The 14,763-nt window shown below is 41.5% G+C and overlaps 1 protein-coding gene across 1 annotated transcript in view; it reads left to right on the forward strand.

Annotated features, from left to right (window-relative positions):
- Positions 1 to 14,489, forward strand: part of RACGAP1 (Rac GTPase activating protein 1) — a 29,416-nt gene extending 14,927 nt beyond the window's left edge. Inside the window, exons 4-17 of the mRNA XM_004477890.3 lie at positions 659 to 795; positions 1,743 to 1,812; positions 3,397 to 3,450; positions 4,709 to 4,789; positions 5,166 to 5,283; positions 6,043 to 6,173; positions 7,334 to 7,498; positions 9,651 to 9,746; positions 9,834 to 10,032; positions 11,292 to 11,397; positions 11,557 to 11,689; positions 11,837 to 11,972; positions 12,901 to 13,009; positions 13,296 to 14,489. Coding sequence (XP_004477947.1) covers positions 659 to 795; positions 1,743 to 1,812; positions 3,397 to 3,450; positions 4,709 to 4,789; positions 5,166 to 5,283; positions 6,043 to 6,173; positions 7,334 to 7,498; positions 9,651 to 9,746; positions 9,834 to 10,032; positions 11,292 to 11,397; positions 11,557 to 11,689; positions 11,837 to 11,972; positions 12,901 to 13,009; positions 13,296 to 13,371 — 1,611 coding nt within the window. The 3' untranslated portion in view covers positions 13,372 to 14,489. The remainder of the gene's footprint in view (positions 1 to 658; positions 796 to 1,742; positions 1,813 to 3,396; positions 3,451 to 4,708; positions 4,790 to 5,165; positions 5,284 to 6,042; positions 6,174 to 7,333; positions 7,499 to 9,650; positions 9,747 to 9,833; positions 10,033 to 11,291; positions 11,398 to 11,556; positions 11,690 to 11,836; positions 11,973 to 12,900; positions 13,010 to 13,295) is intronic.
- Positions 14,490 to 14,763: the final 274 nt, after the last annotated feature.

The raw sequence follows: 14,763 nt of genomic DNA on the forward strand, positions 1-14,763 counted from the left end.
GCTGGTACTTTGCTTTTGATACAGGCAAGGCAGCTCTGAGTCTTTCCTTCATCACTTCTCTCATTGAGGGTCAAGGGCTAGATGTATTCAACCAGTTGAGCAATGTGACTGATGACTTTGATATACCAGAGTGGGTGATAGTGCAAAGGAAAGCTTTTACAAGGAGGGACTAGGACTAATCCATCTTGGTACAGTGTTAGATGCCTCAGTAAGCTCAAATTGTTTGGTTCTAGTATGCTACAGCGTTTTATCCATTTTAATGCATTTTGCTCCCCCATTTAGAAAGGTGGGTGGCTGTTTGATCTGTAGAAGAAGCCAATAATTGTCCTGATAAAATGACACTAAAGTGTTTTTGCTATGCAAAAATCTATTTTGAGGCTCTCATTTTGCATTACTCCCCTCTTGGATTAGCAGTTAGATCCAGAAGTCTTGTAGCAGAACCCCTATTATTCTAAATCGAGTTCATTTTACCAGTCAGAAATCAGAGACACAATCTGGGCTTGATGTGAATTAATATGCTATTGGTGTCGCAGCCTTCCTGAAGGCCCATTTGCATAATGCTGTATTTTAATATCTTCTGGTCTGCCTATCCCATAAATTTGAGGTGCAGCTTTCTCCCCTGGCTAGTTATGATGTTTGTCTCTGCTGTGGTCTGTAGGAACGACAGATTCAGCTGATTCGAGAGATGCTCATGTGTGACACATCTGGCAGCATTCAACTCAGTGAAGAACAAAAATCAGCTTTGGCTTTTCTCAACAGGGGCCAACCATCTAGCGGCAATGCTGGGAACAAAAGGTGGGGGGAACTGCTTCTGTTGTTTTCTGATCACAAGCAACACAGCTGTCAGAAGTTCTTGTTATCTGAACTCTTAAATAAACTGCTTCTGTAATGTATGCTGAATAAAGCAGAAAAAGCTTCTTGGAAAAGAATGGGATATAAAGGCCCAGGACCTCCCTTTTATAAAATGTTTATTTTATTTTAAAATTTTTCATTAAAATGCTGTTTCACCATGAGTAAAATTTTGATGTTGGTGCTAAATTGCACATCAATAACTAATCTTGCTCATTGCTAAGAAACCTAAAGGTGGAAGTGGCAGTTCAGCAATACTTTCAGTGTTTACTCTCCAGAGAGCTCTTGGAGCTCTTCTGGTTTAGAAAGTCTTCTGTGAGCCAAGACCAGATAATAATTTTGGTTCCTCTGCATCACTATTTAAAATAGTCTCAAACAAGCTTTGAATTTAACACCCTCAATACAATAAGTAGGGAGAAGTCAGCACTCTTAGAGCCATTTGTTTTGTCGCCTGTTTGTTTTATGGGGAATCTTTATAACTAAGAATAAGTATGGACTTAATTTCTTAAAAAGCCCAGTGCTGTGTAATAGTCTCTGTTGTAGAATGCAACCACAATTGCAATCAAATTAAACATCACACTTCTGCCTTGTGGATTTCTAGTAGCCTGTAGTACAAACGCAACAGGGAATAGCACCCATACCCCTGACTATAACTTTCAGCTTCTGCTGTAAGGCCTTTCTTTAAAAAGCAGCTGTGCTGCATGTGTGCTCCCTTATGAAACCATAAAAAGCAAACCACCTCAGCTAGAATTTGAACTTGTAGCTGTTTCTATAGAGAAGATATTGCTATGAAATTACTGTTGTTACCTGGTCAATGGGACTTTCTCTGAGTATTGGTGGATTTTATTTCTGCTATCGTCTGTGTCTAACACTGTGTTGTTTCACTCATCTAGACTGTCAACCATTGATGAATCTGGTTCCATTTTATCAGATATCAGCTTTGACAAGACTGATGAATCACTGGTAATGAACATTTGAGCTCTGAAAAGTATCTACTTTTCTCATTCCTCCTCCCTCAGGAACTATCTCTCTTGGACATCCTTTATTACTCTTATTTGTTGATGTGCTATAGAGTCTGAGCTAGCATTTTCAAATATAAATCCACACAAGTCATGAGAGACTGACTTATATATATATTTAGTTTCTGGAAATGAGAATATAGAATTCAGGATTTGTTATGTGCTTAGTTTATTTAACACATCTGTGAACCTCATGTGCTAATTGATTATATCTTGACTTATTAAAGCCCCAGCTAGTAATAAAAAATTAGCAAGACTGTACCCAGGTAGGGTTTATTTGTTGCTCTTTGGGTAAATAGACTTACACGTTATTTCTGAATTAGTTTGGCTTTTGAGAAGAACTTAGTTATACTTCACAATTAGAAGAAAACTAATGTCCTGAGACTTGAGTCAAAAGATTGTAATGAGAGTTTCCAGGCATTATATGATGCTTTAATCAACAATAGTTAATATGTCGAAATTCTGTTATTTTGCTTTTAAGAACAGCACCCTTCTCTTAACTTACGGTGTGTTTCCACATAAAGGCTCATCTCCCTGATTCTTCAGTCTTCCATATTTCAGGAGCCTGGTGGCTCATTGGTTTGTGTATCTTTCCTGTTGCTGGCTAAAAGCAAGCAAGCAAAGCAATAAATTAGAGGAGGTTATTGATGGTTAGTTTTCTATTAATAGCAAAACAAATGACAACTGTGTGTTATGTGGCTAGGATTTTTCTGCCCAAATTCAGTGTTTGATCAGGGAAATAATCATTTCATAGACATAAAAATTAAGCATTGTCTTTTTGTTACAATGAGTTACATAGGTTTAGGGTATATAATAAAAGTAGAACATATTATTAGCAGAGATTGGAGCTGAATCAAACAGTCAATATCCAGATTGATCGACCATGAATTGGGGTAATTCATTTTATTTAGCCAAGCCATTACTTGCTATATATAAATTTTGTCTCTGGATATTTTATTTTTGTGAATTATCAGTAATAAGGAAACCAGGTAGCTATTAGAAATTAATACAAACGGTTAATATAAGTAAAGGCGATCAGATCACAGTAAAAGACAGATAATTCTTTGGTAGTAAGCATCTTTTTTTTAGGTCCCAAGGAAGAAGGGTGGTTGAGAGATTTAAAACCTAAACTAGAACTTTTTCATTGGCAATATTGTTCAGCCCATCAAATTAGACAATAGCAATCCCTTAAGGGCAAGAATCACATCTAACACAATCAGTATAGCGTGAGTTCTAAAACTAATTACAAAAATAATCAGAAATAAAGGACCAGGCACTGGAAATAATCACGACAGAAGTTGGTTCTTTAACCTTTTCTTGCCTCTGTGGTATTGATTCCTGAGTCTATTATAATAGCTTCAATTTTTGAAGGAAAGCATGTTGACTTTCTATAGCTACAACTTTTGAGATATCCTCCCTTTCCCATTCCCTTCTGACTCAAGAAGGCTTTAAAGCTTGCTGTGAATTTGCACAGGGTTTAGGGAAGGCTTGACTAAAGAAAGAATTAATATAATGTATTTGTCAACAGGATTGGGATTCTTCATTGGTGAAGACTTTCAAATTGAAGAAGAGAGAAAAGAGGGTATGTTTGGTTTAGTTTTTCTTACAAAATAACACAATTTTCTCTGGTAATTTTGTCTTGATACTGTATTCCTGACATGTTGCTCTAGCCAGCTTAGATACACATTACAAGTGAATTCATGCCAAGAAGGAATGTTGGCTATTTCTTCAGGTAGTAACTGAGGCAGGATTCTGGCCTATCTTACTGGTCTGGGCTACATCTCAATTCATACATACAGTGAAAAAGGATATACTTAAGTTTGTTTTGAGTTGTCATAAGAATTTTTATTCAGGACTTTTATCCTTTAACAGAAGCTTCAGATGAAACCATTATATAATGGGATATACAGAGATTTCTCTGTGCATGGCTGTTTAGGGTACTTAACGTGTTTTCAAAGACTTCATGTCCTTATATAGGATTGCCATATTACCTTTCTGGTGTTGTCATCTTTTTTTTAAAGATTTATTTATTTATTTCTCTCCCCTTCCCTCCCCACCAGTTGTCTGATTTCTGTGTCCGTTCGCTGTGTGTTCTTCTGTGTCCCCTTGTATTCTTGTCAGCAGCACCCGGAATCTGTGTCTCTTTTTGTTGTGTCATCTTGCTGTGTCAGCTCACCGTGTGTGTGGCTGCATTCCTGGGCAGGCTGCAGTTTTTTCGTGCGGGGCAGCTTTCCTTACTGGGTGCACTCCTTGCTTGTGGGGCTCCCCTACAAGGGGGACACCCCTCTATGGCTCGGCACTCCTTGCATGCATCAGCACTGCATGTGGGCCAGCTCATCACACGGGTCAGGAGGCCCTGGGTTTGTACCTTGGACCTCCCATGTCGTAGGCGGATGCTCTATCCATTGAGCCAAATCTGCTTCCCTAGTGCTGTCATCTTAATTTCTCCTAAGCTTGCTCATTTTTAGGCCATTGAGGGCATTATTGTAGTAGTACTTTTTAAAAATTTTTAAAGATTTTATTTATTCCCCTCCACCCCCCACCCTTGTTGTTTTGCACTCAGAGTTTGCTCATCTTCACTTTTTTAGGAGGCATCAGGAACCGAATCTGGGACCTCCCCTGTGGCAAGGAGGCACCCAATCACTTGAGCCACCTCCGCCCCCATGTGTTAGTACAACTTAAGCTCCTTGTGGAAATGGACAATGCAAGAGAACACATTGTTATTTAAACTGTAGCCCTAGGTCTTACGTCCAAGTTGCCTGATGGAGTAATTTTTTCTTTCCTGTGTCAGATCTACTACTTGGCACTAAAGTTATTATCGGTTTTTGCCCCCTCTCTAGCGCTCTAATAGCCGACAGTTTATTGACGGCCCTCCTGGACCTATAAAGAAAACTCGTTCCATTGGCTCTACAGTAGACCAGGTAAGAATAGTCAGACCAAGAGAATTGTGATTAGTGGCCCCAGCCCTTAAAAATCCTCTGAGTCAACATTATTTAGAGAGAGATGTTTGGTAGGAGTTTTTCCATGTAATAGGCTCCTTATCATCCATAATGAATGCAATTACTCTGAGTAAACATCTGTCAGCTTTATGTTGGATTCTTAGTTGTTTGTGTATATACCCCTGTGACCTATATATTCTGTTCTAAAATATGAGATTTCAACTTGAGTGTTTTGGGCTGGGGCCTTAAATTATGACCAAAACTCATGAACTTTTCAACCACTCCAAAATACTCCATCGTGTAGGGGAAATAAGATTCTATATGTTTGTCCTTCTGTCATTCCTACCTCTTGCTTTAGGGGAATGAATCCATAGTTGCAAAAACTACAGTGACTGTTCCCAATGATGGTGGGCCCATCGAAGCTGTATCCACTATCGAAACTGTGCCATATTGGACGAGGAGCCGAAGGAAAACAGGTCCGTTGCTTTTGTGGCTAAAATGCCTGTGTAAAAACAATTGGTAAAATTTGGGAGAGTGGTTTCTTAGAATGAATTCTCCTGAGAACAGGGATTAGATATACTGAGTAGCTTTTTTAAAAAGATTTATTTCCCTCCCTTTCCCTCCTCCTGTCCTGCTGTTTTTGCTGTCTGTATTGTCTTCTCTTCTCATTTTCTCTCCTCTAGGATTCACCAGGATTCAATTCTGGAGACCTCTGATGGGGAGAGAGGTTCCCTGTCAATTGTGCTAACTCGGTTCCTGGTTTCTGCTACGCTTCACCTTGACTCTCCCTTTGTCTCTCTTTTGATGTGTCGTCATGTTGCTGCGTGACTCACTTGCGCAGGGCACGGCTTACCACGCGGGCACTTTGCATGGGCATAATTTCTCTTCTTTTTCTCCAGGAGGCCCCAGGGATTGAACCTCGGTCATCCCATGTGGTAGGCAGAAGCTCTATTACTTGAGCCACATCCGTTTCCCTTGAGTAGCTTTTTACTGCTGCTTAATGAGGGCTGGGGAGCTGTTTGTGGCACCCTTTATTTTTAGATTGCTAACCTTGACCTGTGCCACCAGTGTGTAACTTTTGTTTCTCTTTAGACTATTTTTTTTGCATAGCTATTGGTTCGTTCTGGCTGTGGTTACAGATGCCTGATTATCTACCAATTATATTAAAATTGGGATTAACATTCAAAAGGAACAAAACACTTACGATACAAAGCTTGAAGTTGCTTGTTTTCTAGGTACTCTACAGCCTTGGAACAGTGACTCCACCCTGAGCAGCAGGCGGCTGGAGCCCAAAACTGAGACAGACAGTTCCGACACTCCACAGAGTAATGGAGGGATGCGCTTGCATGACTTTGTCTCTAAGACGGTAAATCTGTGATTGCACCTTTTTCTTTTGGAAAAACATTAAGTGTTTTAGTTCCAAAGGTAATATATACCAGGGACAAATTTAAATAATACAGAGCATTATAAAATTAGTGTAGAATTTCCTTTCCTTCCAATCCTACTCTCCAGGGGTAACTACTGCTTACAGAAAATGTGTATCTTTCCATTCTGTGAATAATCTTAAATTAAAGAAAGCAACTTGTCAGAGGAGTTAATTGATTTGGTTTTTGTTTTTTTTTTTTTAAAGATTTATTTATTTAATTTCCCCACCTCCCCTGGTTGTCTGTTCTTGGTGTCTATTTGCTGCGTCTTGTTTCTTTGTCCGCTTCTGTTGTCGTCAGCAGCACGGGAAGTGTGGGCGGCGCCATTCCTGGGCAGGCTGCACTTTCTTTTCACGCTGGGCGGCTTTCCTCACGGGCGCACTCCTTGCGCGTGGGGCTACCCCACGCGGGGGACACCCTTGCGTGGCACAACACTCCTTGCGCGCATCAGCACTGTGCATGGCCAGCTCCACACGGGTCAAGGAGGCCCGGGGTTTGAACCGCGGACCTCCCATATGGTAGACGGACGCCATAACCACTGGGCCAAAGTCCGTTTCCCTGATTTGGTTTTTTTTAAAGACTTGTTTATGTTTATTTTTCCCCACCCACTCATTGTTTGCACTTGCTGTGTCTGTTCATCTTCCTTGTTTCCTTAGGAGGCACTGGGAACCAAACCTGGGACCTCCGACGTGGGAGGGAGGTGCTTAATTGCTTGAGCCACCTCCATTCCCCGCTTTATTGTGTCTCTCGTTATGGTTTCTTCCTGTCTCTTGTTGCGTCAGTTCACCACGCCTGCCCTTGGCACCAGCTCACTGTCTTGCTCGTGTTCTTTAGGAGGTATTGGTAACTGAACCTGGGACCTCCCATGTGGTAGGCGGGAACCCAGTCACTTGAGCCACATCCACTTCCCTGTTTCCTTATCTTAAAACAATGAAAATAAAACTTACCTTCAGGATTTTTGTGAGGATGACATGAGTAAATATGTGTGAAGGGCTTAGAAAGTTGTTTGGCACATACTAAGTGCTCAATAAATATTAGGTGGTGATGAAAATAATTTTCAAATCCATACCACTTTGTTCCTTCTGCCCTGTTTTATTTTCAGGTTATTAAACCAGAATCATGTGTTCCGTGTGGAAAGCGGATCAAATTTGGCAAGCTGTCCCTGAAGTGTCGAGACTGTCGTGTAGTCTCTCATCCGGAATGTCGGGACCGCTGTCCCCTTCCGTGCATTCCTACCCTGATAGGAACACCTGTCAAGATTGGAGAGGTATGACTTGCGGGCCCCGTCATTGTGCTGTGGCTTTCTTTAGCCTTTCAAAGGCTCAAAGTCAGTGTTTCCTTTAAAATTTCTTTTTTTAAAATTTTTTATTTATTTCTCCCCCTTTCCGCCCCCCCACCTGTTGTCTGCTCTCTGTGTCCATTTGCTGTCTGTTCTTCTGCATCTGCTTGTATTATCCCGAGGCACTGGAAAACTGCGTCTCTTTTTTTATTGTGTCATCTTGCTGCATCAAGTCTCCGTGTGTGTGTGGTGCCACTCCTGGGAGGGCTGCGCTTTTTTCACATGGGGCAGCTCTCCTTGCGGCATGCACACCTTGCACGTGGGGCACGCTTATGCGGGGGCGCCCCTGCATGGCACAGCACTCCTTGCACGCAGCAGCACTACGTGTGGGCCGGCTCACCACACAGGTCAGGAGGCCCTGGGGATTGGACCCTGGACCCTCCATATGGTAGGTGGACGCTCTGTTAGTTGAGCCACGTTCACTTCCTTTCTTTAAAATTAATGATGCCAATTGTATATTCCTCCCATGAATCATGAATAGAAATTGTAAAATATTAACTTGGAGCAGAGTTCTGCCTGAATTTGCCTGTTTAATGACCTTTCGGAACCAAACTCCTCACCCCTCCCTCCCTTCCTTTCCTTTCTTTCCTCTCTTCCCTTTCCTATTTTCTTGGAAACTTTCAGACATATGCAAAAGTGTAGAGAATAGTATAATTAATCACTGGTTGCAATCACTGAACTTCAGTGATTAGTGACTCAGGTCCATTCTTTTTTAGGAGGTACCAGATGCTCACCACTGAGCTACATCAGCTCTGCACAGGTCCATTCTTTTTTTTTTTTTTTTTTTAAGATTTATTTATTTAATTCCCACCCCCTCTCCTGGTTGTCTGTTCTCTGTGTCTATTTGCTGCGTCTTGTTTCTTTGTCCGTGGCAGGGGAAGTGTGGGTGGCGCCATTCCTGGGCAGGCTGCACTTTCTTTTGCGCTGGGCGGCTCTCCTTATGGGCGCACTCGCGTGGGGCTCCCCTGCGCGGGGGACACCCCTGAGTGGCAGGGCACTCCTTTCGCACATCAGCACTGCGCATGGGCCAGCTCCACACGGGTCAAGGAGGCCCGGGGTTTGAACCGCGGACCTCCCATGTGGTAGACAGACGCCCTAACCACTGGGCCAAGTCCGTTTCCCTGGTCCATTCTTGATTTATCAATACCCCAGTCTCCTCTTCCAAATCTGCCAGTGGATTATCCCCACCCCCCTTTCGGCTTGCTTGCTGTCTGCTCTCTGTGTCCATTTGCTGCATGTTCTTCTGTGTCTGCTTGTCTCCCTTTGTTGCACCAGCTGTCCACAGCGGGGGCCTTCAGCTCTCTGCAGGCGTGGGCCAGCTTGCCTTCACGAGGTATGGTGGACAGGAGCCCAATCGATTGAGCCACAGTGACTTCCCCAGTGGATTATTTTTGAAGCGAATTCCAGCCAATGTTAAATTAATCTGTGCATTATTATTTTCCTAGTGTTACAGATATTTCATACTAGGCATATCAAGGTTAGATTGGTTATTTCTGAAAATTGTCAGATTATTATTGCATTTGTATTTGATTATTAGCAAATCAAATGTTATCTTCTCCTAATCGTAAAAGTTCTTATCAGTGAATATATGTGTATTTTTTTTTCTTTATAAATTTTCTGTACTCTAGTATAGAACCATGGAGTGGACCCCACAGGTAGGTTTTTGACAATGTGAAATAATTTTTTTTTTTAACTAAGAATAAAGTGTGAAAGCATTTTCTTTTTTAGAGTAATAAATTAGTTTATATTAGAAGCCAGGCCTATAATTTCATTATTGCCTGCTTTCCGATGCCCTTTCTTGAGTAAGAGAAGTGGATATGGAGTTACAGCTGGTGTGCCCAATTACTAGTTCCTGCAAGAGTGTGGCATATGTGACCATAAATCAGTCCAGGCGTGGAAGCAGGAAAATGAATTGAGAGTCCCCATTCTAATATATGCATTATATGCTTTGGGACTAGAAATTTAAAAGTATACAATGGTGTCCCAGCCTAATTATTAACCTGGAGATGGTTCTTCACATGTGGTCTTCACCAGCTAGTCTAAGCGGTATAAATACTAACTTAAAAACTCGTTTTTTCAGGGAATGCTGGCAGATTTTGTGTCCCAGACTTCACCAATGATCCCCTCTATTGTTGTCCACTGCGTAAATGAGATTGAACAGAGAGGGCTTTCAGAGGTAAGAGTCACCCCCAGGAGAGGGTGAACATGTTATTTGGGTTAATAATCAGGAGATTCTTAAATAAAAGTGTCATCTTGATAATAGACAGGCCTGTATAGGATCTCAGGCTGTGACCGGACAGTAAAAGAGCTGAAAGAGAAATTCCTTCGAGTGAAAACTGTACCCCTCCTCAGCAAGGTGGATGACATCCATGCTATCTGTAGCCTTCTGAAAGACTTCCTTCGAAACCTCAAAGAACCCCTTCTGACCTTTCGGCTAAATAAGACCTTTATGGCAGCAGCAGGTAAAGGCAGATCTTAATTCTTGAATGTAAGTTCCATGAGGGCAGGAGTGTTTGACTCTTCTGTTTATTGCTTTATCCCCCTGCCTAGTAATAGCTGAAACAGTAGGTGCTCACATGCTTGATGGTGAATGATTGCATGCAGTGTCCCCTGTGCCTCTCCTCTGCCTGTCTGAACCGTATGGGATAGTAACAGGACTTTTCGGTTGTTGGTTTTGGTCAATTCTTAGGTTCTTTTAAACTTGGAAACACCCTTGATTCCTTTTCCACACACCCACATGTAGTCCATTGGTGAATCTTGTCAGCAGTCTTGTGAAATATTTCTTAAATTTGGCATTTGCAACTCCCTCTATTACTACCACTCTTGACCTCTCTCACCCTGGATATTGTAAGAACCTACTAACTGATTTTCCTGCTTCGATTCTTGCCCTCTACATTATATTCCTCATACAGTAGCAGAATGGCCCTCAAAATTTAAATTAGACTATATCCCCTCTATTTCAGTGTCTTCTAGTGGCTTTTCATTACTCTCAGAATTAATCTATATTCCTTAACATGGCCCAAAATATCCTACTGATTTGGCTCCTTGTTACATCTCCAACATTATTTCTTTCAATACCCTCCCCTTCTTTCCTTCCTCTCTGGTTACATTGGAAAACGGAATTTTTGAAACATATAGCTTTATTCCCCGTCTTGAGGCCTTCACATCTGTTGTTGTCTTAGCCCTGGAATGCTCTTACCCTAGGTATTTGTATGGCTTGCTCCTTTAGTTCTTTCAGGTCTCTCTTTATATATCTCCCCCTCAGAAGCACCTTTCCTGACCATGTTTTGTTTTGTTTTGTTTTTTGGACCAACTCCTCCAGTGGACTCTGTATTCTATGAGACAGGGACTTTGTTTAGTTCTGTATTATCTCCAGCACTTAGTGGAATACCTGACACACAGTAGGCCCTTAAATATGTTTTATGAATGAATACCTTCTTGATAATTGTAGTTACTGCAGTTATATATCTGTTTTCCTAGCACATGGGTTTCAAGCTGCTTTCCTAACTGCAGAGCTGATATTTTACAAGTTCTGACTTCTAGTATTGAGCTGATGGCCAGTATCCTGTTTGTTAATGAAACTGACGTCTGATGCAGTCATGAACCTAATCAGAAGTTTCAGAAGCTTACTGTATAGATGAGACTTTGTGGTCGATAACTTGGAAGCCTGCTGTCAAGGGAAAGAAGTCTAGGCCTGTTGGTGCTTTCTTTTCATTTACAGAAATCACGGATGAAGACAACAGCATAGCCGCCATGTACCAGGCTGTGGGCGAACTGCCCCAAGCCAACAGGGACACATTAGCTTTCCTCATGATTCACTTGCAGAGGTGAGAACAGCAGAAACTTGTTTCTGGGAGTTAGGGAATTTTCCAAGGGGAAGATAATATAGGTTGAGTGTGAGGGATGATTTGTTTTCTTGTAGATTTGTATTTTGGTCTGTGTTTAAGTGGAGAGCAAGTCTTCTAATTTAGTCCTCTTTTGCCTAGAGTGGCTCAGAGCCCAAACACGAAAATGGATGTTGCCAATCTGGCTAAAGTCTTTGGTCCTACAATAGTTGCCCATGCTGTGCCCAATCCAGACCCGGTGGTAATGTTACAAGACATCAAGCGTCAACCCAAGGTAGGTGAGAGTGTATTACATGAGTTTGTATAATACGTTAAGGTGGCTAGTAAGACCCGTGTGCCCACAGGATCTTATATGGAGGGAGAACGGTGGGACTTGAGCCCTGAGCTCTGGAATGTTGCTAACGTATTTGGTGACTTTTAGGTGGTGGAGCGCCTGCTTTCACTGCCTCTGGACTATTGGAGTCAGTTCATGATGGTGGAGCAAGAGAACATTGACCCTATGCATGTCATTGAAAACACCAATGCCTTTTCAACACCACAGACACCAGATGTCAAAGGTAAGCCTAAGGAGTGCTTCTTAGAGGACTTGCGCGCCCTCTCCAGTTTTGCTTATGTACCCTCTCCTTGCCTAAGTTAGAATTGCTTGAAATTCATATTCTCCAATAAAAATTAAATTAATTTAAAAAATTCTAACATAAAGGAAGATTTGTACAAATCTACCATTCTAACTTTTTTCCATGTTCTCCTTTCTTTACCTGGATTAACATATGTATATATTTATACAGATATAATCATTTTGATACAATTTGTTCTTATTTCACTTGGTATATTATAAGAATTTTTTCTGTTACTGTATAATCTTATTTTTTTAATGATTGTAAACTATAACTTACTGAAATGTTCTATTAGGTATTGACATTATTGTCAGTTTTTCATAATTATAAATAATGCTGCAGTCAACATCTTATTTTTATAGCTTTTTCTGCCCCGCCCATGATAAATTCCCAGGAATGGGATCACTGAATCAAAAGGCTTGAACATTTTTATATCTCTCGATAAATTTTATCAAACTGATTTCTTAAAGGCTTTTGTCAATTTACATTGCCACCGAACAATGTATGAGCTGGCTGGTTTCATTCCAACTTCACTGGCATTGGAGTCCTGTTCCTTTTCACGGGAGCATATTGTTTTTTCTAGTATTGTAAAAATCAAACGTTCCCATGTTAGCTTTGTGACATTTGGAGGAGGAGAATGGTGTAAACCAGGAAATAAATGCCAGCTATTCATTGATTAGTTGCCTGCATTGTTCAAAAGATATATTAGTTTGTTACAGAATGATGACAAAAACTATCTCTAGGACCTACTAGGTCTCTAAGGTTAGCAAGTCAATGTTTTCACAGATAGTCAGCTTAAAACTGTCCACCTGTAATATAAGGGTGCTTTCTTGTTTTCCCTTTTAAAAATATGTCTAAACTTTGATTGAAGTGAGTTTACTGGGGCCTGTGACCACTCCTGAGCATCAGCTCCTCAAGACTCCTTCGTCTAGCTCCCTGACGCAGAGAGTCCGCTCAACCCTCACCAAGAACACTCCCAGGTATGCAGAATGGGCCTTCTTGGGAAACCAATTGTGACTCCTTCCTTAGGCTTCTTCCCCATCATATTATTGAAAGAAAATGTGAATTAGATCTTACCTAGTAACCAGACCCCAAAAGAAAACCTGGAGCCATTAAGGCTCCGTTTCTGGAAGGTGACTCCGAGTAACTTACAGAGCGGTTGTCTAGGGCTTCCTACTTTTAGTTGATGATATCAAGCAATGTTATAGTTGTTTAGTCACCAATTTTTATGCAGTACTTTTTTCAGTTTGTTTTCTTTTTCTTTAGATTTGGGAGCAAAAGCAAGTCTGCCACCAACCTAGGACGACAAGGCAACTTCTTTGCTTCTCCAATGCTCAAGTGAAGTTACATCAGCCTTTTACTTCCCCAGCATTACTGACTGCAAAAAGGGTGCACCTGTACTCTCTGCTCTGCAGCCTCCTTTACTCATTACTACTTTTAGCATTCTCCAGGCTTTTAATCAAATTTAATTGTGCCTGGGGGTTTTATTAAAACTATATATATCTCCCTTTCCTTCTCCTCAAGTGTAACACCCACACCTTGTGCTGGTTGTTGTTGGGAGCTTTTAGGTGGCGATCTTTTGCAGGGGTGGAAGGGATAGATAGTATGGAACTCACCAAGCCTCTTTTGGGGGAGGAAGCAGGAGATGGGAGTGTCCCTTTGACTTAAAGCCAAATGCTGCTCATGGAATGACCTTGCTCGGGTGTCATTTAGAATAATTTCTGTGAGACAATGACAGAAACCTTACCTCTTTGGTAAGACTGACTTGTCTCAGGGTGGGGGGGTAAAGTAAAGAAAGAATTGGACAGAGGGTATAGGATGGCTCCTTCTGAGAACTTGGAAGTATCAAGTGTCCCTTCCTCATTTTGAATTGAGCTAGAACATGGAGCCTTCATAAAAATGGGATAGGCTGAGGTTGGAACTAGTAGTGGAAATATGCTTAGCCTTAATTTGGATTGATCAGCTCTTAATAGTGTTAAGTGGCATAACCTTGTAAATATGATACTAAAACTTGTATTTATCTTTAATGGACCTCTGGCTGGATTGTGGGGTTTGGTTGGGTTCATAGCCAGTTTATTATTCTAAAGTTGAATTCATTCTAATGCTTGACTCTGCTCCCTCCTTACCTTGTCCAGTGGAGCCCTAATTCTAAAGGTCAGGAGGCCATCTACTTGGATCCCGACACTAATTAAGAATAGGCTATAAGGGAAGATTGTCAATATTTTGTGTGGGAAAGAAAGCCACTGTCGTTTTGTCTTTGCACTTTGAATGCTGAAATCTTCCCACGGAACAGATCCACATCTAGATAAATGTGAGCTTTTTTCCCCCTATTAAAATTTTCAGTGTCTATAAAAATGGTTTTTTTCTATAGAATGTTACTGGCCCATCCTGACCCCTGTCTGTAGAAACACGTATTTGGAATAATATTTGGGAGAAAGTAAACAGCTTTTTCAAAATGAACATGAGGTTGATTTTCTTGTCCTAGGAAAGTAACTTTCAATGCCTCTTAGAAAATATTTTCCTTCAAAAAGTGTGTTGAGGGAAACGGACTTTGGCCCAGTGGTGAGGGCGTCCGTCTACCATATGGGAGGTCCGCGGTTCAAACCCCGGGCCTCCTTGACCCGTGTGGAGCTGGCCCATGCGCAGTGCTGATGCGCGCAAGGAGTGCCGTGCCACGCAAGGGTGTCCCCAGCGTGGGGGAGCCCCACGCGCAAGGAGTGCGCCCATGAGGAAA

The sequence above is a fragment of the Dasypus novemcinctus genome, chromosome 12 (genome assembly GCF_030445035.2).
Source record: "Dasypus novemcinctus isolate mDasNov1 chromosome 12, mDasNov1.1.hap2, whole genome shotgun sequence".
NCBI classification, from domain to species: Eukaryota; Metazoa; Chordata; class Mammalia; order Cingulata; family Dasypodidae; genus Dasypus; species Dasypus novemcinctus.